The sequence below is a fragment of the Vanessa cardui genome, chromosome 26, assembly GCF_905220365.1.
Source record: "Vanessa cardui chromosome 26, ilVanCard2.1, whole genome shotgun sequence".
Lineage (NCBI taxonomy): Eukaryota > Metazoa > Arthropoda > Insecta > Lepidoptera > Nymphalidae > Vanessa > Vanessa cardui.
The window spans coordinates 738,095-763,382 of NC_061148.1; the positions used below are offsets into that span (position 1 = coordinate 738,095).

A 25,288-nucleotide genomic window follows, 5' to 3' on the forward strand; every position below is an offset into this window, starting at 1 on the left:
ATCTGCTTTACCGATCGAGTATGACATATTGCGTCGCAATGATTTGATGTTTAGATTCAAAAGGTACTAAGAGTTTAAGACTTGATAAAGGAATTAATTTGAAAACTGACGACGGTTTTCTTACACAGACTGTACAATGCGCTACAAAGTAGAAATCTTATTACATAAAAAAATCTGATATGGATACTATATTAAAACAGGTAAGTCTGGAACAACCTTTAGTCTAGAAAATCTAGCAGAACGCGTCCCTCATCATTAATCACTCGGGTTAAAAATTAATTTTCTTTTATAAAACTTCCATCGAAGCAATCAATTTTCTTCGATAAATTAAAATAGATATATTTTATTAATTACTAAGGATGATAGAGAAAAATATTGTTTGCTCATCTAGAATTTCAACATAATTTGAAAAATAAATAAATTAACACCTGGGCAAAGATCACTTGGTGGTAGGGATTTGTGCAAGCCCGTCTGGGTAGGTACCACCTACTCATCAGTTATTCTACCGTCAAATAACAGTACTCAGTATTGTTGTGTTCCGGTTTGAAGGGTGAGTGAGCCAGTGTAACTACAGGCACAAGGGAAATAACATCTTAGTTCCCAAGGTTGGTGGCACATTTACGATGTGAGGAATAGTTAATAGCGTCATTGCCTATGGGTGATGGTGACCACTAACCCTCAGGTGGCCCATATGCTTGTCCGCCTACCTATAACATAAAAAAAAGATCTAAGCTCCTCCTAAAAATGTTTGAATTTTACAAATATCCTATCGACGCCTACCCGCCCCGCCTTCGCATACTTATAGATATCTATATTAATATAATAAATGTGAAAGTAACTCTATCTGCCGCTCATTTACGACTAAACCGCTGTACCTATTTTGATGAAATTTGGTATGAAGCTAACTTGAGCTCCAAGAAAGGACATAGGCTTCTTTTTTTATCTATCACATGACAACCAACACCCTGAAATGCGAGTGAAGGCGGGCGATTACTGGTACTAAAGATACTAAAGAATGTCATAATATACAAAGTTCATAGCTGGCTGAGATGGCCCAGTGGTTAGAACGCATGATCTTAACCGGTTTCGAAGATATTACAGATTTAAAATGCAGGAACATAGCGGTTTGTATTATTTAATGACAAAAAACTATGTAAAGTAAAGTAACAGCCTGTAAATTTCCCACTACTGGGCTAATGGCCTCCTCTCCCATTAAGGAGATGGTTTGAAACATATTCCACCACGCTGTTCCAATACGGGTTGGTGGAATGAACATGTGGCAGAATTTCAATGTAATTAGACACATGCAGGTTTCCTCACGATGTTTTCCTTCACCACCGAGTACGAGATGAATTATAAACACAAATTAAGCACATATATAATATACATACATATATATATGTGCTGGGTTTGAACCCGCAATCATCGGTTAAGATGCACGCTTCCTAACCACTGGACCATCTCGACTCTCTAATATGTTAACCATACTTTATATCATCAGTCACCAACCTTGGTAGCTATGTTATGCCTTTAGTGTTTGGTTGTTGGGTCACCCTTCAAACCGGAATACAACAATACTATGTTGTTTAACGGTAGAATATAATATGATGATTGAATAGTAGATAGACCCTTATACATAGATTTCACAGAGCCTTACAAAGTATGTTGTATATTATTAAATTTGTTTTTATAAATATATACTGATATACAAACCTCTTTTATAAATGAATTTTACGTAAAAACTAACCGTTTTAATTAACAGCGTAATTTGAACGAGCTGTTTTAATTATTAAAAGAAAATACATAGACTAAGATTTTTACTTAAAATTCAAACTTGAGTAAATAGAAATTCTAAATGCTAATTTTATTTTTCATGTTACAAAATTAAATTTAGTATGTTATTTTGATTCTACTTATATTATCAAAAATATCTAAAGTTAAAGTAATATATAAAATGTATTCAAAAATGATCCAATCAAAAATTTTAACGTCCAAAAAAGAAAGTGACTTTGACAATATAAATAAAAGAAAAATTTCAAAGAAAATGTCGAAACACTAACAGCTCTACAATATAAATACAAAACATTTGTGACTTGAAAATACCATGAAATGCAGCCTACTATCGTAATCGGATTAAGGCGTAGTAATGTTTTGATGTCGATAATATATTATATCGATAAACTATATCTGTATCTAATTTTATAGAGTAAATTGACATAAATATGATTATGATGGTTGAAATATTATGCTGACCAATTAAAAAGAGATATAAAGATAGTATATTTAATTATTAGGGTATATACCCGATGTGACATATATTTATTTTGATCGATATAATATACCTATATAATATATATTTTACTGAACAAATTTCTTTAGAAAAGTACAATTTAAAGTATTAAGTCTAAAATTTTTAAACTCTGGTGAACCGTTTTGTGGAAAATAAAATGATGAAAATTTTAAATAATGTACATTTTTAAATAAAAGCCAAGCCAAGTGGGGGAATTATTTACGAATGTTTGATATATTATGTAGGCGATGCATTTGATACGGAACCAAAATATTCAAGGTCATGATGATTGGCTAATCGATTACAAAGCCTTAGAAAATAAACAAAAGGCGATATGATGGAAATGATATATGTGGAAAATGGGATGTAACCGGATGTTAACGTAAAACAAAAGGTCATGGAAACCTCTACCCATTAAAACGGAAAACATTATTCATATGTATATTTATAGTAATAAAACTAATTTAATAAAACCATTCTAAAATATAATAGTAGTAAAGTGTATTTAACTTCTATACATACATATAAAACTATCGATAAATTTTATCGACAACCATCCATCCCTATAGAGAACAACAAGAAAGAGTAACTAAAACTCGGCCAAAGTGAAATTCCAACCAATTAGTTCCTTAAAAGCGTTGAAAAATTTCTTCATGGAATATACTGTACGCGATATTTTCAGGCTGTAAACATTTATCTAGATTATTTTAATAGTGTTTACTAGTATTGGCCTGAGATGGCCCAGTGGTTAGAACGCGTGCATCTTAACCGATGATTGAGGGTTCAAAACCGGGCAAGCACCACTATATATATGTATATGTGCTTAATTGTGTTTATAATTCATCTCGTGCTCGGCAGTGAAGGAAAACATCGTGAGGAAACCTGCATGTGTCTAATTTCACAAAATTCTGCCACATGTAAATCCACCAACCCGCATTGGATCAGCGTGTTAAAATATGTTTCAAATCTTCTTCTCAAATGAGAGGATTCCTTAGCCCAGCAGTGTGAAATTTACAGGCTGTTGTTGATATTGTAAAAAAAATGATCGATCTTGTGGGTGCTTACAGGGTGTACCAACGAATTATATTGTATACGTTGCTTGCGTGGAGTAGAGACCAAGGCGGGATGGGTTTACCTATAACGCCGATAAGAGTTACGTTACGCGCCAATGGAGTTTTCGCATCAATAAATAACTCAAACACGTTTTGAATGTTATTTGTGTGATAAACAAACAAACATACATATATATACAATAAGACCAGAAATGATAGTTTTTCATCTTAAAATTGATATCCTAATGCTCAATCAAATGTTTCATCATTAAATGATTATGTCTCTGTATACTTAGATCTTTAAAATTACGCAACGGATTTCGATGCGGCTTCTTTAATAGATAGAGTATTTGAAGAGGAAGGTTTTTGTATATAATACATGGACAATATAGTACAGAAACACTGAAAACTTTAGAAGTTTCTAATGTAACTTAAATAAACAAAGCCTGTAGATATATTCAAACCATTTTGTATCAGCGTTGCACGCGAGCAAAGCAGGGCGGGTCGCTAGTATATACGTACGTGTAACACTTTATTGAGATATACTCAATATATATATATAATACGATAAAATGTAAATAATTTGTTTTTGTCTGAAGAAGTATCTGCAAATCCCAACCCAAGTGCCAAGCGCTAAAATGTTTACACACTTGCTTACTTACTTGGTGGTAGGGCTTTGTGCAAGCCCGTCTGGGTAGGTTAAGTAGGTACCACCCACTCATCAAATATTCTACCGCCAAACAACAGTACTTGGTATTATTGTGTTCCGGTTTGAAAAAACCAGTGTAACTACAGGCACAAGGGACATAACATCTCAGTTCCCAAGGTTAGTGGCGCATTGGCGATGAAAGGAATGGTTAATACTTACAGCGCTATTGTCTATGGGCGGTTACGACCACTTGGTGGTCCATATGCTCGTCCGCCAACTAATAGTATAAAAAACACAAAAAGGAACCGAATTATACTATGTAAGGCATCTGAGCAGCCTTGGATAATTTTAAGGCAGTTATACTTTTAAAAACAGGTGTTATCTATATATCCATATTATATGTAACTCTCATTAATAATATTGTTTTCTTTGTTTCATGTTTGGCTGATCAGAATAAGGAATTCGAATCGGTAAGTAATTTTATTTATTCTTAATAAAAACTAGGCTTACAAAAAAGATGAGAATTTATAAATCATACTAGAATGATAGTAGCTCTGTCTATCTATCTGTCACTCTATCACGATCAAACCGCTGAACCGAATTTGATTAAATTTTGTGTGAAGCAAACTTGAACTCAAAGTAAGGAAAAAGGAATTTTGACATTTTTTTGCCTAACACGTGACATATCTTAGTAAATAAAAAGAAATATAAAAGAAAGTTTTTATTTTGATATTTCTATAATATTATATAATAAAGTAAAGGTCCGCAAACGAACTAAGCAATAAAAAACAAATTTTGAACCTTGTCAAAACAAACCGCTTCAAAACGCTTGGAGCGGAATTTGTTCCAAATTATGCAAGTTTCCTCAGCGCTGACCAAATATGTCCTGTATATATCAACGAATCGTTAAAGATATAAATATATAATAAATAACCATTGTAATTATTTGTTTGTGTGTTTGTTTCAATAACGTTAAAATATGGTACCACCTAATACCACCATAAGAATAAAAAAGTCATGACAAACTCTTCTCTTTCTCATTTTGTAAATAATCCCTTTGAGGAGTAAGTATGTAGGATTTTCTACCACGCTGCTACAATGCCGGTTGGTGGATTCAAATGTGGCAGAAATTCGTGTAATGTACGTTTCTTCATGTTGTTATCCTTCACCTGACAAAATGATTTATAAGCACTTGAATATTTAGCGGTGCTTGCCCGGATTTGAACACGGAATCATCGGTTAAGATGCACGACCTAACCACTGGACCATCTCTGTGCTTCAATAAATCATTGAATAATAAATAAGCGTCAACAAATTATATAATTATAAATATGTAACAACAAAATACAGTCAGAGGCTTACCCCAATAAATTAATTTGAAACTTTCTTCAAACAAGTGAACATTAAAATAATGAAGTAACAACAGTGACACGTTACACGCCCACATCCCTTATTGTTTATGCATAACTCATTAATTGTTATCTAAAATGCAAATACTTTGGCTGAACTTTGTCATTCGATCGCTGGAAGAGATTAATCTCAATTAAATTCTGAAGTTGGAAATGTACCCATTAAACTGGTACCAGGGTAAATGCGATTGGTAGACGAAATCTTGATGGTAGGGCTTTGTTACTTTAAATATAAATATTGAACGACATCAAATACTTTACTCTGATCACAATGTAAGTAGCTGAAGCACTAGTGTTATGGAATATCAGAAATAACGACGATACCTAGACCCAAGACGATATAGAAAATTAATGAACTTTTTCTTCATCGACTCAGCCAGGAATCGAACCCGGGACATCGGAGTGGCGTACCCATGAAAACGGGTGTACAAACTACTCAAACACGGAGGTCAACTTTGTAATGGTATTATCTAGTTTGAAGGCTAAGTCGGTGTAACTACAGGCATAAGACAGCATCTTAGATCTCATGGTTGATGTCGCATTAACAATGTCCGATATGGTTAAGTTGATGAGTCATAACGATTGCTTCCCATCAGATGGCTTGTTCGCTATTCTGCTTACATACTTTACATTAAATAATTACCAATAAAACGATGGATGGATTGTGTGAAAGATAGCTGGAAATAATGTGCTTGTGAGATGACGTCAGATAGGAAAGTATGGAAGAAGACATGATGCGCTGACCCCAAATAAATTAAGATAAGGGCAAGAGGGTATGAAAACTTTGATTCAAAAAAAGTATTAAAAAAACGAGAGCCGCTTACGCTTTCTGTCCTTGAAGATCCTTTACGAGTTTGTTGCTGCTCATATGACGCATTTTCAACCAACTCGTGTCATCAAATATCTGCCATGTTAAAATCAACGTCTTCTAGTTATCATAATATGCTCGACTTATGGACCTTTTACAATCTGTAGATGTTATTTAGAGGGTATTAGTTAAATAGTTCTGTATTCTTCTTTCAAATGTCAAATCAATGATGACAAAAAGAGAAAAATAATCAAGGGACATCAAAGATGAAACCATTTATGTTTAAGTTGACACTATAATTATCATTTGTATTATGGTTCGATATAAATCTCGTCGTTCTTGAAGCTGTCACTTCCATTAATTCTATATCCGCAACGAAACTTCGTAAAGATAGACTGACAGTTCAAAATTGTTAAGAGCCTCAAGGGTGCGCAATTAAAATTTTATACCAACAACTCGGTATAAACTGTAGGCCGCATTAAATACTAACTTTTAAATTGTTACATTTCTTGATGGTACGTCAAAAACATTTGAAGGAACACTTTCCACTTAATGCAGCTTTTGTTTGTGTTTAATTATTCACGTTAAGATTTTACACAAATTCATTTATAACACACTAGCGTGAATACAATTTCCACCAATGAAAAATCGATCTTAATCCTGGCTAGATAGAATATCGTAATGTTTCGTTCTAGTTACAATTCCAAATTCAAAATAGATATTTTTTGTTTTTGAAATAAACGTTACCATTTTATAAGTGTTATTTAAGGTTGTGAAGAACGTATAAAGATAAAATTAGTACCAAACACTCACTTCACTTGGAGCTATGAAAAAATCAGACCTCTTCTCCGCAATGCAAAAATATGGCCGTTTGTGTCACGTATCCCATACATTGGCGACGGGAATCAAAATCTATAGGGCACTTTCCGTTGATTGAGAATAATAAAATTTGGTAAGAAGCAATACCTTGTAGAAAAAGTATAGGAAATAGCCGAAAACCGTAAATTTGCTACAGAAGTGTCTGATTATCTGGAAATACGGAACCCTCCCTAAATTACCGGACACTATTTTATAGTACTTCTAAGATGTAATTGGTTTAAAGTGATATTTCGTAACCTGCAAGATCGTATAACATGACCAAATTAAGTATTCATCTTGACTATACTTAGTCGTATTATCATGCTAGCGTATTATCTATATTGATATTATATCTGTGAAAGTAACTCTGTCTTGCCTTTCGCTTTTTACTCACCAAACCGCTGAACCGAATTTGATGTAATTTGGTACGAAGCAAACTTGAACTCCATGAAAGGACATAGGCTACTAATTTCGCCTAACACATGACAACCAACACCCTAAAACGCGAGATAAACCGCGGGCGAAAACTAGTATAATAATATTTTTTGTCATTTTCAGAGCGACAAAACATTCGAAACACAATCGAACCTGACATTCGAAGCGACGCGTTATGAAAATGGAAGAAAATTCATCTGCAAGGCTGTGAATGACGTCATGCTGGAGACGAAAGATCATCCAATACATGCAACGCTTGAATTGGAGATTTGGTGTAAGTGTATCGATTACTTTTAAAATAAGCTATTTTTTTTTTTATTTTAAGAAATAGGTTGGCGGACGAGCGTATGCGCCACTGATGGTAAGTGGTCACCATCACCCATAGAGATTGACGCTGTAAGAAATATTAACTATTCCTTACATCGTCAATGCGCCGCCAACCTTGAGAACTAAGATGCTTAGTCCCTTGTGCATGTAGTTACACTGAACACAACAATACTGCGTACTGTTGTTTAGCGGTAAAATGTCTGATGAGTGGGTGGTACCTACCCAAGCGAGCTTGCACAAAGCCCTACCACCAAGTAAGCCACACAAAAAAACATGTTAATGAGAGTACTATGCTTATTATTTGACTATTTTTAAAAGTAAGTCTGCACTATGATCTAGGAAATCTGCTGCGAATCCTACACTGCTCTTGTGTCTTAGCTTGCTGTTTTCCTTCTCCAAACATAATATCAATTATAATAACAATTGAAACATAAACTAGTACCACCCTAGATTTGATTATGCATATTAGATTCGTATTTGACTCCACTGAATCAGCCTAGAAAGAATTTAATTGCAAGACTTAGAAGAAGAAGAGAAGGCATTTTAAGAAGTCACAAACACATTGCTGCAGATATTTGTTTGAAAAAAGAAAAATATGTTCTAGTCCAGATTATATACACTTTATCATTAATAGAAATCTATTCAAATTTCAGATCCACCAATCGTCCATGTCGGTCCACCCAACATCACAGTCGTTGAAGGACAGAAGATTCTTCTCAAAAGCGAATACGAAAGCAACCCGTCATCACTAACAGAAGTCATCTGGTAGGTTTCAGTTATTTTAGAACAGAATTACGATTTTTTACAGTTTCCAACACCACTAAAGGAAAAAGGAACATCATATTCGTTGTAAGTGTTGCTGTTTGTGTAGAGCATAATAAAAGTCACTAACTAGTTCACGATTTATTAACGAGACGGTACAATTATACGGACTGTGACTCACTTGATAGACACTCTGTTTTACATATGCAATGCTTCGACTTTTATACATGATATGCCAAAGTGTATGAGATACACAGATGTGAAATATTTTATTCATAGAATATGTAACTTTACTAACTGTTTACTTTAATACCTATGTGCATATACGGCACATAAGTATATATGTTTGTTCATCAAGAACCTTCAAGAAGGTTACTTGGAGCTAAAAAAAATCAAACTTCTAAATGTACGCGACCAAGGATGTGACCTTATATGTTATATGTCCCATTCGTAAAGAAGATACTCCGACCTAGAATCATGAAATTTGTAAATATAGTAGGTAATAATAAAGGTAGGTACAGTAGGTTTATTTAAGTATTGTAGGACTCAACAGAGCACGTTAGCTACATCTAGATGCTTAGGAAATCAAAGCCGAAGAACAAATATCACCGATTTCAGACAAATAATACGTAGTGCATATTAATCTATTCATATAATAAAATTGGATGGTCTGTTTGTAATATTAAAATAGCCCTTTTTTACTCAATGCATATGTATTTATACACGGTACGTATACCAAAATAACATATTTTACAACTTTTCTCGGCCTGTCCGTCCCTTTGTTCTGGCTAATGGAACGACTGGGCCAATTTTGACGAGACTTTCCATAGATATTTGACCAATAAAGAATACTAATGTAACTAAACCTACGTTTGGATTTAAAGATGTCAATAATCAAAAGTCTAATTAATGAAATTCTAATGAAAGTACGTACAATAGAAACACATCATTCTCTTTAATTTCCTCAAGTTGGATAAACAGTCGTTTCTAATCTAAATGCGAGTAATAAAAACATCAAAGTGAATCCAAACGTATTAAATTAAATACATACGCTAAGTTCGGTCGGAGATAAATTTCAAGTAATCGTCTTAAAATAAAGAATAAAGAATCTTATTTCTCGCTTGGTTGGAACGTAATACGTAGTTATGTTTTAGAGATCCTTGTCTATTAAATAAGAATCTATCTGAAAAATAATTAAATTGTAGCCAAATTCGGACATCACTATATTATGACCAAAACTGTTATATAACGGGTTTTGTTCTACAGTAATTTGGGGTAACAGTCGTTTACAACGACTCCAAACAAATATATTTGTATCTTATATGTGCTTTTGGAGGTGCTTGAATAAAGACAAACTCCCAAATCAGTGAAGATCCACCCATCGACCATCAAGAACCATCAGAATTGGTAGAGTTTTTCAAATTGCCCTTCAATAATTCGATGCCAAGCATTTATATGCATATTCAGCAAAATCACATAAATCAAATCTTTGATAAGATACAAGAAAAGAAAGAGCAGAAAATATGTGGAGATACACTCGTACTATTTATAAACGAATATTGGTCGGTCTCTTGATGTACATATATTGTATGTTTTGACGTACCTCCGTGGTCTTGGGTCTGGTTGTTAGTGGTACCGTCTTTACTTCTGAGTGCTTTAGCTACTTACATTAGGATCAGATCTCAGTCTAACGTTGTTCCATAAAAATTAAACATACGGAACCCTTATCATAAAATAATTATATCGCAATAAAACTAAGTTCAACATAGCAAGTTTATAACATATTCTGTAAGAAAGATAATTGCATATCAGCCTCTTATTTGAGATACTGAAGAACTTTAGCTTATCGTAATTATTTTATTCAAAGAATCCTATTATTCATATATTTTCTTTGAAACTAATGAATATTTAATATTAAATTTTATAAGGGAAAGCGTAAAATTTTAGGTGACGAGCATATGGGCCACCTGATGGTAAGTCACCATCACCCATAGACAAAGATGCTATAAGAGATATAAACTATTCCTTACATTGTCAATGTGACACCAACCTTGGGAACTAAGATGCTATGTTCCTTGCACCTGTAGTTACACTGGCTCACTTACCCTTTAAACCGTAACACAACAATACTGCGTAATGTTGTTTAGGCGGGCTTGCACAAAGCCCTACCACCCAGTAATATATTTCTTATACACAAATATAATATTCAAACCCTAGGGTTTTCGCTAGTGTATCGAATTTCCCGTCTCGTCAAACTATCATAGTGAGGGATTAGTGAGTGCTCCTTATTTAATGATCATCTGTGTTCTATAATATATCGTTACATAATATAATTAAGTGTTTAATAAATCACCAAGAATTCGTGACAAAGATGAAGTCAGTACTATTATAATCACAGGGCATTATTTTCGATTATATTTCAGAATTCAAATTAATGTTAAAAAATGAGTAATAAACTATGTTATACTGTACCAATATTCGACAAAGCATAACTATAATTGTATATGATTTTTACATGTAATTTGATTTTGATTAATAAAGAGTAACGACTACAACAACAATAAAAAAACGGCCCGTAAATTTCCCACTGCTATTAAGTTAACATATCCCATTTGAGAAGAAGGCTTGGAACATATTCCACTACGCTGTTCCAAATGCGGGTTGTCGGAATAACCGTGTGGCAGAATTTCTATGAAATTAGACACATGCAGGTTTCCTCACGATGTTTTCCTTAAACACCGAGCACGAGATGAATTATAAACAAAAATTAAGCACATGAATATTCAGCGGTGCTCGCCTGGGTTTGAACCTAACCACTGGGCAATCTTGGCTCGGAGTTACGATTAAATTTCTTGCAAATTTCCCTCAATTATATCAAACTTCTCAAACGGCGGCAGCTTGATAAAATAACCTTGTTAATTAAAGACTCAAAAGTGCGTGTAAAAGCCTACTCGAATAAAGTATTATTGATTTTGATTTAGAAGCGATTGGAACGATTTCCAATTAATATGACGTGTCATACAACGACTCATCCCGAGTCTAGGGTTTGTAATTAATTATCGGAAAGTTGGAAATGGTCTTAATCTCGTTATTTGCATACGAAGAGAATTTATCGAAGCTAACTTTTCTGCTTATGATGTATTGTGAAGGTTGTCTGAAAAACCTTTAATTTTTAACAATCAGTGATCCTCTCTTAAGTGTTAAATGATATCTGACAAATACTGATTCCTAAGTCCAAAATATCATATCTTTTACAATTCTAGGGAATAATTGTCCAATGACGAATGGGCCTCAAGTTTTAAAGTCAAACAAACATAGCTAACTATATAATTTCTACTTTTTATAAATGTATACCAACAAACAAAACGTAAAGTTTCTTACTTAAATAATTTAAAACCGAACTATGTAGATTATGTACCTTAAAATTTAATTACATTACTTTTATTTGATTTTAAACTAAAAACTCATTGAATTGGTTTCAATTTTTCTACTAACAATTCTTGCTACAAATATCTTAAGATGAAATCAAATAATCCGAATGAAATTCGTTTTTCGTTCGAACTCAAAAATTGCGGTGAAAGTTGGAAACCCGCTTTGTGTAACACAAATAGAAATTTTCATTTGATTCGATACACTAGACCACACCAAATAACAAAATATTTCTGATGCTCGATTGTTATTTACATATATGGCTGTTTGTTAATTAACTTGATTTTAGTACTTGTAAAATTTATATCAACAAAAAAAAATGATTTGATTTGGGTTACACGTTAATTAGCTCTTAACGTGACAGATCTGTATTAATATTATAAATGTGAAAGTAACTCTGTCTGTCTGTCGATCTTTCACGACCAAACCGTTGAACAAAATTCAAAGAAATTTGGCAATGAAGCAATGAAGCAAATTTGTAAGGAAGGACATAGGCTACTTTTTTGCCTAACTCCTGATAACCAACACCCTAAAACGCGAGCAACGCCGCCTAACAACTAGAAGTTAGATAAATCTGAATTTGTATGTTAGGTGATCATTATTTCCTCTTAATATTGTTCGTTCTACGTGTATGCCTTTTATTTGTCTACGCTGTGTAAAAGTAAATCTCACTGAAATAGTAAAACTTACTTCAAAATATTGTGAACCAAAATCTTATGAAACAAATTTAATTCACAAAAATAATAATTGATGTACATCTAAATACAGAGTCAAGTGATTATCAATTAGATTGACAAGGCACAACTAACTAATGAAATGTCCCTTGTATCTGTAGTTTCACTTGCAACATCCTTCAAATCTGAACTCAACAATACTAAGTATTATTGTTTAACGGAATATTCTGTGAACACTCAGTAATATCAACAATTATGATGTAAAGGCATCGTTTAGTATAACTCCTATGACTTTATGAAAAAATCCGTAACAACGACCAAACATTTTTATACCAAATATTTAACGATGCTTTAAGATAAAATTTTGTTAATAAGCTTGAATAATTAACAACATTAGAAAAAAAATCTACTCCACGTACTTTACGTTTAAATAGTTAATTCAAACAATCGTCATTCTCATTTTCAGGTTTCGCGACGGTAAAAAGGTGAACGTCAACAATTCACACTACCAGGGCGGTACCATCGACCAGCACTCTCTCATCATCCTCGACGCCAGCGGTGACGACATGGGAAATTATACCGCATCGCTTGCTAATACGGTCGGAAATGGCACAACGAACGAAACGATCAGTGTTAATGTACTATGTAAGTATTACCAAATATGGACAATAGTCACACTAACTAAAGGCTCTGCAACGCAACTGCAAAAGTTCAAATTTAGGTAGTAAGTTGCCTTTTATGACGATATATTTGACGACCTCCGTGGTCGAGTGGTGTGTACACCGGTTTTCAAGGGTACGCCACTCCCAGGTTCCGGGTTCGATTCCCGGCCGGTTCGATATAGATTATCATTAGTTTTCTATGTTGTTTTGGGACTGGGTGTTTGTGGTACCTTCGTTACTTCTGATTTTCCATAACTCAAGTGCTTAAGCTACTTACATTGGGATCAGAGTAATGTATGTGATGTTATCTCATATTTATTATTTATTATATTTTCTTTATTTAATTATATGTCATAAATATAAATAAGAAAAGTTTCCGACTAATTGGGAACCTTCTTTTTTTCTCTTTCTTTCTACATTTTAAGACTGCTTAAAATTAAATTTGAGATGTTGTTGTTATAACATATTACTTCGAAAGGAAGAATGGCTGATATGTCTCATTGAATAGAACGGATTATCAAATTGGAAATTGTTCAAAAAGCCTAATTAGTTATTGGAATTAAAGAAACAATTTTAGTTAAACGTAGATTGATAATAAGTTATCTTTTCCTAGTATCGTGACACTAATAAGCTGCCCTTACAAAATATGTCCAAATTGAAATAATTTCTAAACTTAATCTTTTTTTACTATTTTATAGTTAAGCCTCAAGTCCGCCTTATCATGAGCTCACCAAGCCCCATCTTGGAAACTGACCACAAGAACGTGACACTCACGTGCGAGGTGGTGACTGGAAACCCTTCAATCCTGGATGAAGTCATATGGTATCTGGACGGCGAAGTGCTGAAACATCTGCCAGAGTGTAATGGCACTGACGGTGAGAAAAATAAATTTATAATTTTTTGATATTGGAGTATTGAACGCTTACCCTTTTTATCAGTCCTGGGTCCTATCATCAACTGCCACGAACTGACTGAATCTTACATAATAATCAAATGTTCGATATTTTCGTCTACCTTTGTGCGTTAACCTACTTAAAATTTGGGAACACACATGGAAATTAAATATGAGATTATACAAATATTATTATTTTTTTGTCATTTTACTGGAAGTACCAGTACAATTCAAATGTAGTTTACATGATATTATTGAGCTTCTATAATTCCTAAATAAATTACCCATGTGATAATAATGTATCTACTCAAACTATTAACGAGAAGCGCTGGACGGTTTTGACTAAAATTCCTTAACTTCAATTTACTCTTAAAGTTATTAATTTCGGTATATTTACCATGTTTTTTATTTTTGTTCGTTGGAGTAGTCTCGTGAACAAGACATTCGTAGACAATGTCGAAATATCGAGCTCCACCGAACAAAAATAAAAAACATGGTACATATCCCGAAATTAATAACTTTAATAATAAAAATAACCATGTTAATTTAAAATCTTCAATTTACTCTATCTAATAAATATGATGATTACCATTACAGATGCTCTTTGCAATGAAGTGGACCCATCAATGCTACTCCTCCAGGACACCACCAAGAGTTTCCATGGAAACTACTCTTGCAAGGGAAAGAACTACGCTGGTTGGGGTAACGAGAGTGAAAAGACGGAGCTTGTTGTTAATTGTAAGTCATATATCAATATATTAAAGTGGATTAATTAAACTATTGGACTTGTTTTATGGTATAGGTTGGCGAACAAGCATATGGGCCACATGATGGTCAGTGGTCACCATCACACATAGACAATGAAGCTGTATGAAATATTAACTATTCCTTACATCGTCAATGTGCCACCAACCTTGAAAACTAAGATGTTATGTCCCTTGTGCCTGTACACCGGCTCACTCACCCTTCAAACCGGAACACAACAATACTGAGTACTGTCATTTGGTGGTAGAATAACTGATGAGTGGGTGGTACCTACCCAGACGGGCTTGCACAAAGCCCTACCACCAAGAACTCAACTCATTATGAAGAAACTCTAAGTGTTTAGGTGCTTGCAATGTATTTATAATTTGTAAAGAAAGCAAAACAAAATAAATTAGTCAGTCATCAGTTAAGACCTAGAATTGAACAAAGTATTTTCTACTATTTGTCAAAAAAATGAGCACAATGCATTTCACTTGTCAATATTTTCCTTTAAAACTGAAAACTGTATGTAACAATTGAACACTTGTAAGATAAAATGGTGCTCGTTTGCTAAATCATCTTATCTTAAAAGATTAAAAGGGACGCTAAAATTTTCTCAGATCCTCCCGGACCGGCAAAATTGACATACTCTCCATGGCGAGTTATCAAAGGGAAGTCTCTCGTTCTCAGCTGCAGCATACAAGAAAAGGGACGACCGGAAACACACAGGTATAATTTAACAATGATCTCATGAGTCCATGTTGAAAGATAGGTCATTAATATGATGTTTCAACGTATCTTAATACTCGAAAATTTTGAATCTGATGGACTACGAGTTCGATCAATTACATTATTCTATCAGACCTGCGTATATGGTGCGCTATCATAGGAGACCATTAAGCTTGTAATTCAAAGATGACGACCTCCGTGGTCCAGTAGTGTGTACAGTGCTGTACAGTTTTCACGAGTACGCCATTGCGAGATCCCGATTCGATTACCGGCCGAGTTGATGTAGAAAAAGTTCATTAGTTTTCTATGTTATCTTGGGTCTGCGTATTTTTGATGTCGTTACTTCTGAGTTTCCAAACCACAAGTGCTTGAGCTACTTCCATTGGAATCATACAGATGTATATAGACATAAGTAATGTATGTGATGTTGTCCAATATTTATGTATTCATTATTATCTGAATATATTAAGCATTGTTATTAATATAAGTACGTCCGTGTAGGTTCCGCTGGCTTCGAGGCAGTCGTGCGATCAGCGACATTGTGTCTCAGAACTGGACCATCGATCCAGTTACTCTCGACCACCGTACCAACTTCTCGTGCAGAGGAATCAACTCGGGCGGAGACGGGCCGCAGGCAATAGTCAATATCGATGTCTTAGGTAAGTAATGTTTATCAGGTAAATTATAATTGACTCTTACCTTAAAGGTAACTGACCGTATTTTGTGGAATCAATAGTACTTTAGCGTAAGTAGTCATGGATTTAGCTAAATACATATAAACGTATCATACTTTTATGTTCCAGCACCACCAAGTTTCAAATACGCCATGAACCACTATAGCGGAGCTTTGTATAAATCTCAGGTAAGTTTCATTTAATATTATTAATTAATTATTTATTTAAAGTTTAACTCCAATGTAGTTTTACAGTTTAATCATTTAAAAGTGTATTTATAAAAATAAAAATTTTTAAAAAACACAAAAGCATACAAAAATACTAAAATTATTTAAAACGGGATATTTAGTATGTTTTTTGGTGAAGCTCGATGTTTCGATATTACCTATGAATGCCTTGTTCACTAGACTGTTTCGTATTCACCAAATAAAAATAAAACCTTGGTTACTATCCAGTTTTAAATATATATAGTAATAGAAATAACCATGTTAATTTAAAATCTTGCATACGAAAAATACTTAAAAACATAAACATATGTGCGTTAGAAGTAAACTCCTTTATTAATTGATTTATTTTGTTTTAGTGATTATAATATTTTTTACCTGTATGAAAATTTATTACAGAATATATCGCTATCGTGTACAGTGGAGTGTGCTCCACTGTGTACTGTGGAATGGCTCAAAGATGGCCAACGCATAGATCCAGAGAAAACAGACAAGTATTACGTCGTGGAAAGGAAAATAGAACCTCAAGTCAATAGAAATGACTTTGAGGCCACAGAATCTACTTTGGTAAGACTACGTTTATTTGATAGGAGTTCTTTATTCAATTATCATTTTTGCCCTTCACTACGGAAACTATTATATTTCAATTGATGGATATCTTAGAATCGACACATTTATCAAGGATTATTATGGGAAGACTCCTTTCTCTAGGAACAAGCATCCGAGCAGGTTTCTTTCTATAATCACGATGAACCCAAATAGGCTTAGCAGGAGAAATGTCGATTATGGGTGATTATACTTAATTAATAATCAAATACAATAATTTTTGGACTTATTCCGGGAGTATAAAAATATTTACAACTAGCCGAGCAACTAGGCTTGGCACGGGTGCAGTTTTTTAATAAAAATGATATAAAAATCTTATCATTGTGTGGTTTCCCCTTGCAAACATACAAATTTTACATCTTAGTAATGTTAGTGTATATTTACTGCCATCTTGGTCTAGTAGCTCAATAAATTAAGAAACAGTACAAAGGTTAAGATCCAGGTCAGGTAAAAATATGGGTTTTTGAAAAATTTTAAGTAACAGCCGCAGTCAGTTAATTTGAAATATATGCACTCCCGTGCCTCGGTAAAGTGTTTAGTCCTGCGTCTGAAATCATTCCAGACTTATCAAGTCACACAGTTAATTCCTTCAGAATTTACTGTGTACTTTTATTTGTGCACTATAATATGTGCTAGGTAGCTTCTCCTTTGGGATTTGCTGCCATTGACAAAATCAGTAAAGAACATTCACCAACAATTAACCTATCCTGTGGTAACCTGTCCTGTCGCAGCACTGGAACATGTCAGCGTGGCCGGGCGGCGTGCTGTCCCGCGGCGACTCCGCGCGTTACGCGTGCCGCTCGTCGCGCAACGACGCCGGCCCGCCCGTCACCAGCACCACCAACTTCGCTGTCGAATGTCAGTACACACTAGTAGATACTAGTCAATTACACACACACACACACACACACACACACACACACACACACACACACACACACTCACACACACACAAACACACACACGCACGCACGCACGCACGAACGCACACACACACACACACACACACACACACAGTCGACATATATCACGTGAAGTGACAGAACATAATAACAACATTACCTATAATAATGACTTTACTTGAATGATACCGTAACACAATCAGACGAATATAGAGTATATGTAACTTCAAAATACCTTTTATTATTAAGAAAATATATGAAGTTGTTTTAATGTTATATTCAGTTGATAGACTAATATTTTATGCGGTATATGATTGATTACCACTAAAAAAAAATCATTAATACAAATTATTTATTCAAGTCAGATTTATAAGTCGATGAAGTTCCAGTTACTATCATGTACACTTTAATAATGTCAATGTTACAGATGAACCAGAGAACATAACAGTCACACCGAGCGTCGTGTCAGTCATCGAAAACGAAATACCAGCGAAAGTCGTATGCTCAGCCAAGTAAGAAAATATTTTAACTTTCAACCTTCTTAACCGCGCGAGTATTCTACCCAGTGACGATGTAGAGACCATAAAGTTCAACAGCAACATACACATAGATATATATCTTCAGTTTCGAGCTGAGTTAGTTATATATTTATATTTGACGACCTCCGTGGTTGAGTGGTGTGTACACCGATTTTTATGGGTACGCCACTCCGAGGTCCCGGGTTCGATTCCCGGCTGAGTCGATGTAGATTATCATTAGTTTTCTATGTTGTCTTGGGTCTGGGTGTTTGTGGTACCATCGTTACTTCTGATATTCCATAACACAAGTGCGTTAGCTACTTACGTTGGGATCAGAGTAATGTATGTGATGTTGTCCTATATTTATTTATTTATATTTTTTTACAAAGGAATGCTATGCAGTAGTTTTATCTAGCATTGTTCCATCCTATGAATCAATGCATATATAAAACCATTGCAGCTGTATTAGATCACATTGATATTATATATTCTACGTAAGAAGTAACAATGTAACTCCAATATAAAACTGAAACAAAGTCAGGAAAGATTTTATTTATTTATTTAATGCCACACTGTATAAATATCATTACAGGATTTTAGTACCTTAATTCGATATTACAGCACTTTAAAAAAAAAAATTAAAACATCTATCCATGTTATAATAATATATATAATACTAAATTGTATATGATATATTCCAAGCAACAATTATTGTGAGTTCACTCAGGATGCAACAAAACAAATCCACTCTGTCTGCTATCGCATTATCAAAATCAAAATAAACTTTATTCAAGTAGGCTTTTATAAGCACTTTTGAATCGTCATTTTACAATTAAGTGAAGCTACCACCGGTTCGGAAAGTAGATTCTACCGAGAAGAACCGGCAAGAAACTCAGTAGTTACTCTTTTTTAACATTTAAAAAATACATTGTCATGTTAATTAAATACAATTATTTCAATAAATGTATCCTGCTTGGAAGTCAACAGGTATTAACTCCACGCTTTTTTATCATCTACAAAATATTGTATCGAATAATATGCTTTTTCTACCAATGTATTTTTTACAAACGATTTGAATTTACTAAACGGCAAAGTTAAAAATTTCTGCGGAATTTTATTATAGAAACGGATACCTTGCCCCGAGAAGGATTTATTGACTTTGCGGAGTCGGAAACTTGGCGTTATAAGTTTATCCTTACTTCTAGTGAATATACAATATCATTAATTCAAGATTTATACAGTAACTAGTTTTAGTTCATATTTGTATATATATATTTAAGCATTTAATGTTGTTAATTCTTATGTTAATAAAGATTGTTTCTATTAATAGTGCATAAACAATATCATCAATATATCATGAGTACGTATTATTATAAATCGCTATACGTGGTCGCTAGCGGTTTCCCGATGCCTAACTACGCGTGGCGGCGCGAGCGCGCGTCGAAGAGCGCGGCGCGTGCGCACAACGCGAGCGCGGCGCTGTCCACATCCAGTACGCTGCTGCTGCCCGCCGCCGCGCGCGCGCACGCCGGCCGCTACGTGTGCGAGGCCTACAACCGCCACGGCGCCGTCAACACCACCGTGTTACTCGACGTCATGTGTGAGTGCCGATATGTGACCTTGATAAATGCCGATATGTGACCTTGTAAATGACCTTGAAACGTTTTAATCGAAACCTGTAACGTACGTCAATAAATCTAAATATGCTGCAGATATCATGTTGTTAAAACTTAATAAAGCTTGGGACATGCACAATGTTTAGAACATCATCTTAACTGATGATTGCTGGTTTATGTGAATCACTGAATATTCATGTGCTTAATTGGTATTTATAATTCATCTCATGCTCGGCTGTTAAGGAAAACCTCGTGAGGATTCATGTGTCTAATTTCATAGAAATTCTGCCACATGTGTATTTTACTAACCCCGTATTGGAACAGTGTGATTGAATATGTTCCAAACCTTCTCCTCTAAAATGAGAGGCCTTAGCCCAATACTGGGAAATTTATAGACTGTTATTGTTACTTAATAATTGATTTCAATAATCCATACGTTTAATCGTCACTCCTATAATTTTTTCCAGTTATACCGGAGTGTGGAATAAAGCAAATAGAGATGGAAGGCGATCAAGTCTTAGTTTGCACAGCGCACGCTAATCCTTCAGAGGTAAGTTTTCATTAACATCAAAAAAGTATAACTACTGATTTTCTTGCCGGTTCTTCTCGGTAGAATCTACTTTCCGAACCGGTAGTAGCTTCACTTAAAATAGTTTTGAAATGACGATTTAAAATTGTATTGTATACAAGTAAGTTACTTTTAACCCATTTTATGGTAAGTAAATACTTTTGGTAATATTTACTTGGTGGTAAGATTTTCTGCTAGCCCGTCTGGGTAGGTACCACCCACTCATCAGTTATTCTACCACCAAATAACAGTACTCAGTATTGTTGTGTTCCGGTTTGAAGGGTGAGTGAGCCAGTGTAACTACAGGCACAAAGGACATAACATCTTAGTTCCCAATTTTGACGATGTATGGAATAGTTAATATTTCTTACAGCTTCATTATCTATGGGTTATGCTGACCACTTACCATCAGGTGACCCATGTGCTCGTCTGCCAACCTATACCATAAAAAAATTGAGGTAGATACCACAGATTCTGAGTCAAACAACCAATTTACTCACTGAGTGAATCGAAGTTTGGTATCGTATTGGCCGTGTCATAATCCAATGACAAGTGATGACTTTCTCAATCTTTCCACTACGAATATATCATTTTATATCAACGTTCCAAAACAAGCGATCTGAGTCGTCATGTCCCTTGTCTAAATTTACATCATCTATATTTACAGACACTCGCTCACTCGCATTCGAATCATAATGATGCAACATAGTTCTATTTAAATACATGATACGTTAACAGTTCATTTGGAAAAAAATTGGAAGATTTATTTGTAAAGCATATCGTGATATGTTCCCAAAGAAATGAGTGATTTTCCAAGTATTTTAAAGTTCGTAAATACATGTGGTTTTCCTAGGTATCGTTCTCGTGGAAGTTGAAGAACGACAACGATAGCTTGTCTGACGAGAAGATCTGGCAGAGCGGACCGCAGAGCTTCTTGCGTCTGAGCGCGCGTGTGTCCGTATACCGTACATACTTGTGCGTGGCGAACAACAGTGTGGGAGTGTCCCGGCCTTGTGAGCGAGACGTTATGGGTAAGAAAGTTATGTTATGGGAATTAGAAAAGATTTTTAGTTATGAATTTAATTGATTGCCGACTTCAGTGGTCAAGTATTGTGTACACCGATTTTCATGGGTACGCTCGTCTGAGGTCCTGGGTTCGATTCCCGGCTGAGTCGATGTAGATTATCATTAGTTTTCTATATTGTCTTGGGTCTGGGTGTTTGTGGTACCGTCGTTACTTCTGATTTTCCGTAACACAAATGCTTTAGCTACTTACATTGGGATCAGAGTAATGTATGTGATGTTGTCTAATATTTACATTTATATTTATTTATTGGTTTTATTATCTATACCACGGTATGTTCTGTTATCATATTGTAAATATATAGTTAGACATTGTTTTTAATGAGTGATTTTGTCCTGCAGCCAACTTGGAAAGCTATAGTGAGTACATAGAAAAAAGGATTGAATAAATTCCCTTATACAATTCCCTCCTTTGTTCTAATCTATTTAACGATTTAATTTAAGGAGGTACATATTACAAACATAGCGATTTGTAAATATAATCGACTTTCAAGATCTAAAATGGTTTCGAAATCTTTAATTTAGTTAAAACTTAGTTGCTTTAAGATCTGTAAAATAGTTCATCCGATAGATCGCGGGTATACCGTTAAACTGTTGCTTACACGTACAGAAATGGACACTAACACCAATTAAAATAAATTATCATATATGTAACTCTAATCAAAGAATTCACCGCATTCTAATTTTCTGAAAGCAAATTGAATATTGTACAAGAGACAATAGCCTAGGAATCAGATATTTTCAGACTATTTAATATTTCACACACAATTCTATGTTTGTATTTGATTGGATGTAAAATAGTTACTCATTCGTATTTTATCTAATCAGGTACCAAAGTGTGGTGGCGTGACCAACAGAAGTTGATGTTGATCGGTGGTATCGCGCTTGCTGTTCTCGTGGTGACGGTCATACTATGTGTACTCATCATATGCATCTGTCGCAGGATGCGCGCTAAGTCCAAATGTGAGTTCCGTTACTTTGTGTTTATTGCTTATTTTGTGAACATGACTTTGACCACGAAAAGATTGACTGTTTATAGTTATGGCACTTTTTCTTTCTTTTATTTTAAATAGATAGATGAGGTGAGAGAAGATTAAACTATTTTTCTCAAATCATGAAGTAAAAATTTTACTTCAAAAATATTTTTCACAGGCTCTCATTTCATGGTCAAGTTACTGTTGTTACAGCTAATTGTTGTTTTCGATATGTCATTGTTGTCTATTTGTTTATTACCATAATTCATCACTTTTAATATAATAATAATTTCATACGATGTCTGTGATTGTTGTTGATGTTACTGACGTTTGTTTTTTCATTTGTTTTCGTGGTCGCTGCCTTCTTAAACACTAAACACGGAATACTAACATAATTATAGATAATAATCCCGTCGAACTCGAGGAGAGAGAAAAGTAAGTATCCATTATTTTTTTCATTTATAACTTATTTGAGAATGATTTATTTTATCCCCGCTAATAGATCATTGATATATCTTAATTATGTACATAGAACCAAAGCTATATTATTATTATCTGTTTTGGTTGTATGTTCATTGTGTTATTTTATTTCTTATACATTCTTATCATACAATATATTGTTATCATTCATAATATATTCAATATCAGATATAATCATATTTTGTTCTTTCCTCAGATTTAAAACAAGTATTATATATGTATTCAATTATAATATTATAGTAGTGTAGACTTAACATTGTATCGTATTATATATTAGATACTGAAGTTCTTTGTTTGTAATTAAAATTTTCAGCCACGCCATTGGTCCGAGCAGATTCTTGGCACACATTGTCAATGCCTCCGTCAAGGTCACCTCTAATAGTGCCCGCACTTCGCTCTTAGTCTAGTCGTGATCAAGGATATACAAGGTCGCTGATCGTGCGTTCCAATTTTTCATGACCACGAGACATTGAGTCAAGAAATTTTTAAACGCACGATACCGTTTGAGTTTTCGGCTGTATTTAGCTAAATGCTTGGACCAACGGCCTCTCTAGAACCCTTTTAGGGCTTTCTAACATCCATAATCTGATAACGATGCATGTTTTTATCGATACTATACAAATTAACACAGTTTTGATAGGATTTATATCATTATATAATTTTTTATTCTTGCGTAGGTTCCTAACCGCTCTAACACCAGATGTTTTGAGACTGACGACAATAAATACTTCAGGTATACATACTAACAAATATTTATATTCTTCATAGATGGAGAATGCTTTCTTATTGTTTACTGCTATGTTTCTTCGAACTGTTGCATTACTGCCGTTTCGTGTTTGATGGGAATTTTGTGTTTTTGTAGATATAAAATTAATGTAGTATGTTAAAAAGTTTTATCACTGCATGGAGATTTCGGAAAGCATTCTTCTTGTTTTATTTATGTATCTTCTTTGTACTGTTTATTTATTAAATATTTATATATTTATTGTATGTTATGTACTTTCATCATGAATATAATATGATATCAACATCATTATATAAATGTTTTTATATTAATTTTATAAATATTTTTGGTTTTTTAATTCTGTATTCTGATTCAAATTTTTTATTAAAATTTTTATAAGATGAAGACACCAAATAATAATTTGTTTTGAATGTTTTAAAACCAGAATACAGTATGAATATATCATAAAATACTTATAAATCATCTCAGCTCCCTAACAAGATTTTGTTTTTATGTTTTTTTTAAACAGTCCGGATGGTAGCTGTCTAAACGAAGTGTCCATAGCTCAGTCTATTATATCACAAGCTTTACCCGCTTTATCACCGCGTTTAAATTTATCATTCAGTCCCAAATCACCAGATAGAACTAGACTAGTTGAATCACAGAGCTATCCTCATAATTTAGAAATGACAATCAATGAAAGATCAAATAATTCACAAACTAGCGTCATACAATCAGACACAAATGACGAAAATATCCAAGTTAATAAAGAAGCTGGAATAGAAAATTCTGAAAATCAGAAAAATGAACCTAAAATTGATACGAATAAGGTTCAAACTGTAGTGACGCCAAATAAATGGCCTTTAAAACCAGGAGTTTTAGTACATGTAAATTCTAATCATACGCTCAGTCCAAAAAATCAAGCGAGATTACATAATAGACCACAAACAGATAATAATACAGACGAAAATAACTTGGGATTATTAGAAAGAACTAGAAATGAAGAAACAAGGGTAACGCCTAAACCTGAATATTCTAAAAAGGCCGGGAAACCTAGAAAGAATACACAAAATGTTGTCACGGGAATTTTAAAGACTCTAAGACGCAAAAGTGATTCTTCTGACGATGAAAGTGGAAAGTATAAGAAAATTAATAAATCTAATAAAAGGGCTGTGTCACTCGTGACTCTAAACAAAAGC

The 25,288-nt window shown here is 34.0% G+C and overlaps 1 protein-coding gene across 1 annotated transcript in view; it reads left to right on the forward strand.

Annotated features, from left to right (window-relative positions):
* The window catches only part of LOC124540759 (hemicentin-1), a 476,965-nt gene that overhangs the window by 445,843 nt on the left and 5,834 nt on the right, over nt 1-25,288 (forward strand). The window contains exons 8-23 of the mRNA XM_047118466.1: nt 4,444-4,461; nt 7,625-7,775; nt 8,482-8,593; nt 13,160-13,338; nt 14,054-14,230; nt 14,845-14,985; nt 15,612-15,720; nt 16,222-16,379; nt 16,524-16,582; nt 17,018-17,185; nt 17,956-18,082; nt 18,554-18,638; nt 20,042-20,244; nt 20,728-20,810; nt 21,682-21,859; nt 22,740-22,874. Of these exons, the coding sequence (XP_046974422.1) occupies nt 4,444-4,461; nt 7,625-7,775; nt 8,482-8,593; nt 13,160-13,338; nt 14,054-14,230; nt 14,845-14,985; nt 15,612-15,720; nt 16,222-16,379; nt 16,524-16,582; nt 17,018-17,185; nt 17,956-18,082; nt 18,554-18,638; nt 20,042-20,244; nt 20,728-20,810; nt 21,682-21,859; nt 22,740-22,874 (2,083 nt within the window). The remainder of the gene's footprint in view (nt 1-4,443; nt 4,462-7,624; nt 7,776-8,481; nt 8,594-13,159; nt 13,339-14,053; nt 14,231-14,844; nt 14,986-15,611; nt 15,721-16,221; nt 16,380-16,523; nt 16,583-17,017; nt 17,186-17,955; nt 18,083-18,553; nt 18,639-20,041; nt 20,245-20,727; nt 20,811-21,681; nt 21,860-22,739; nt 22,875-25,288) is intronic.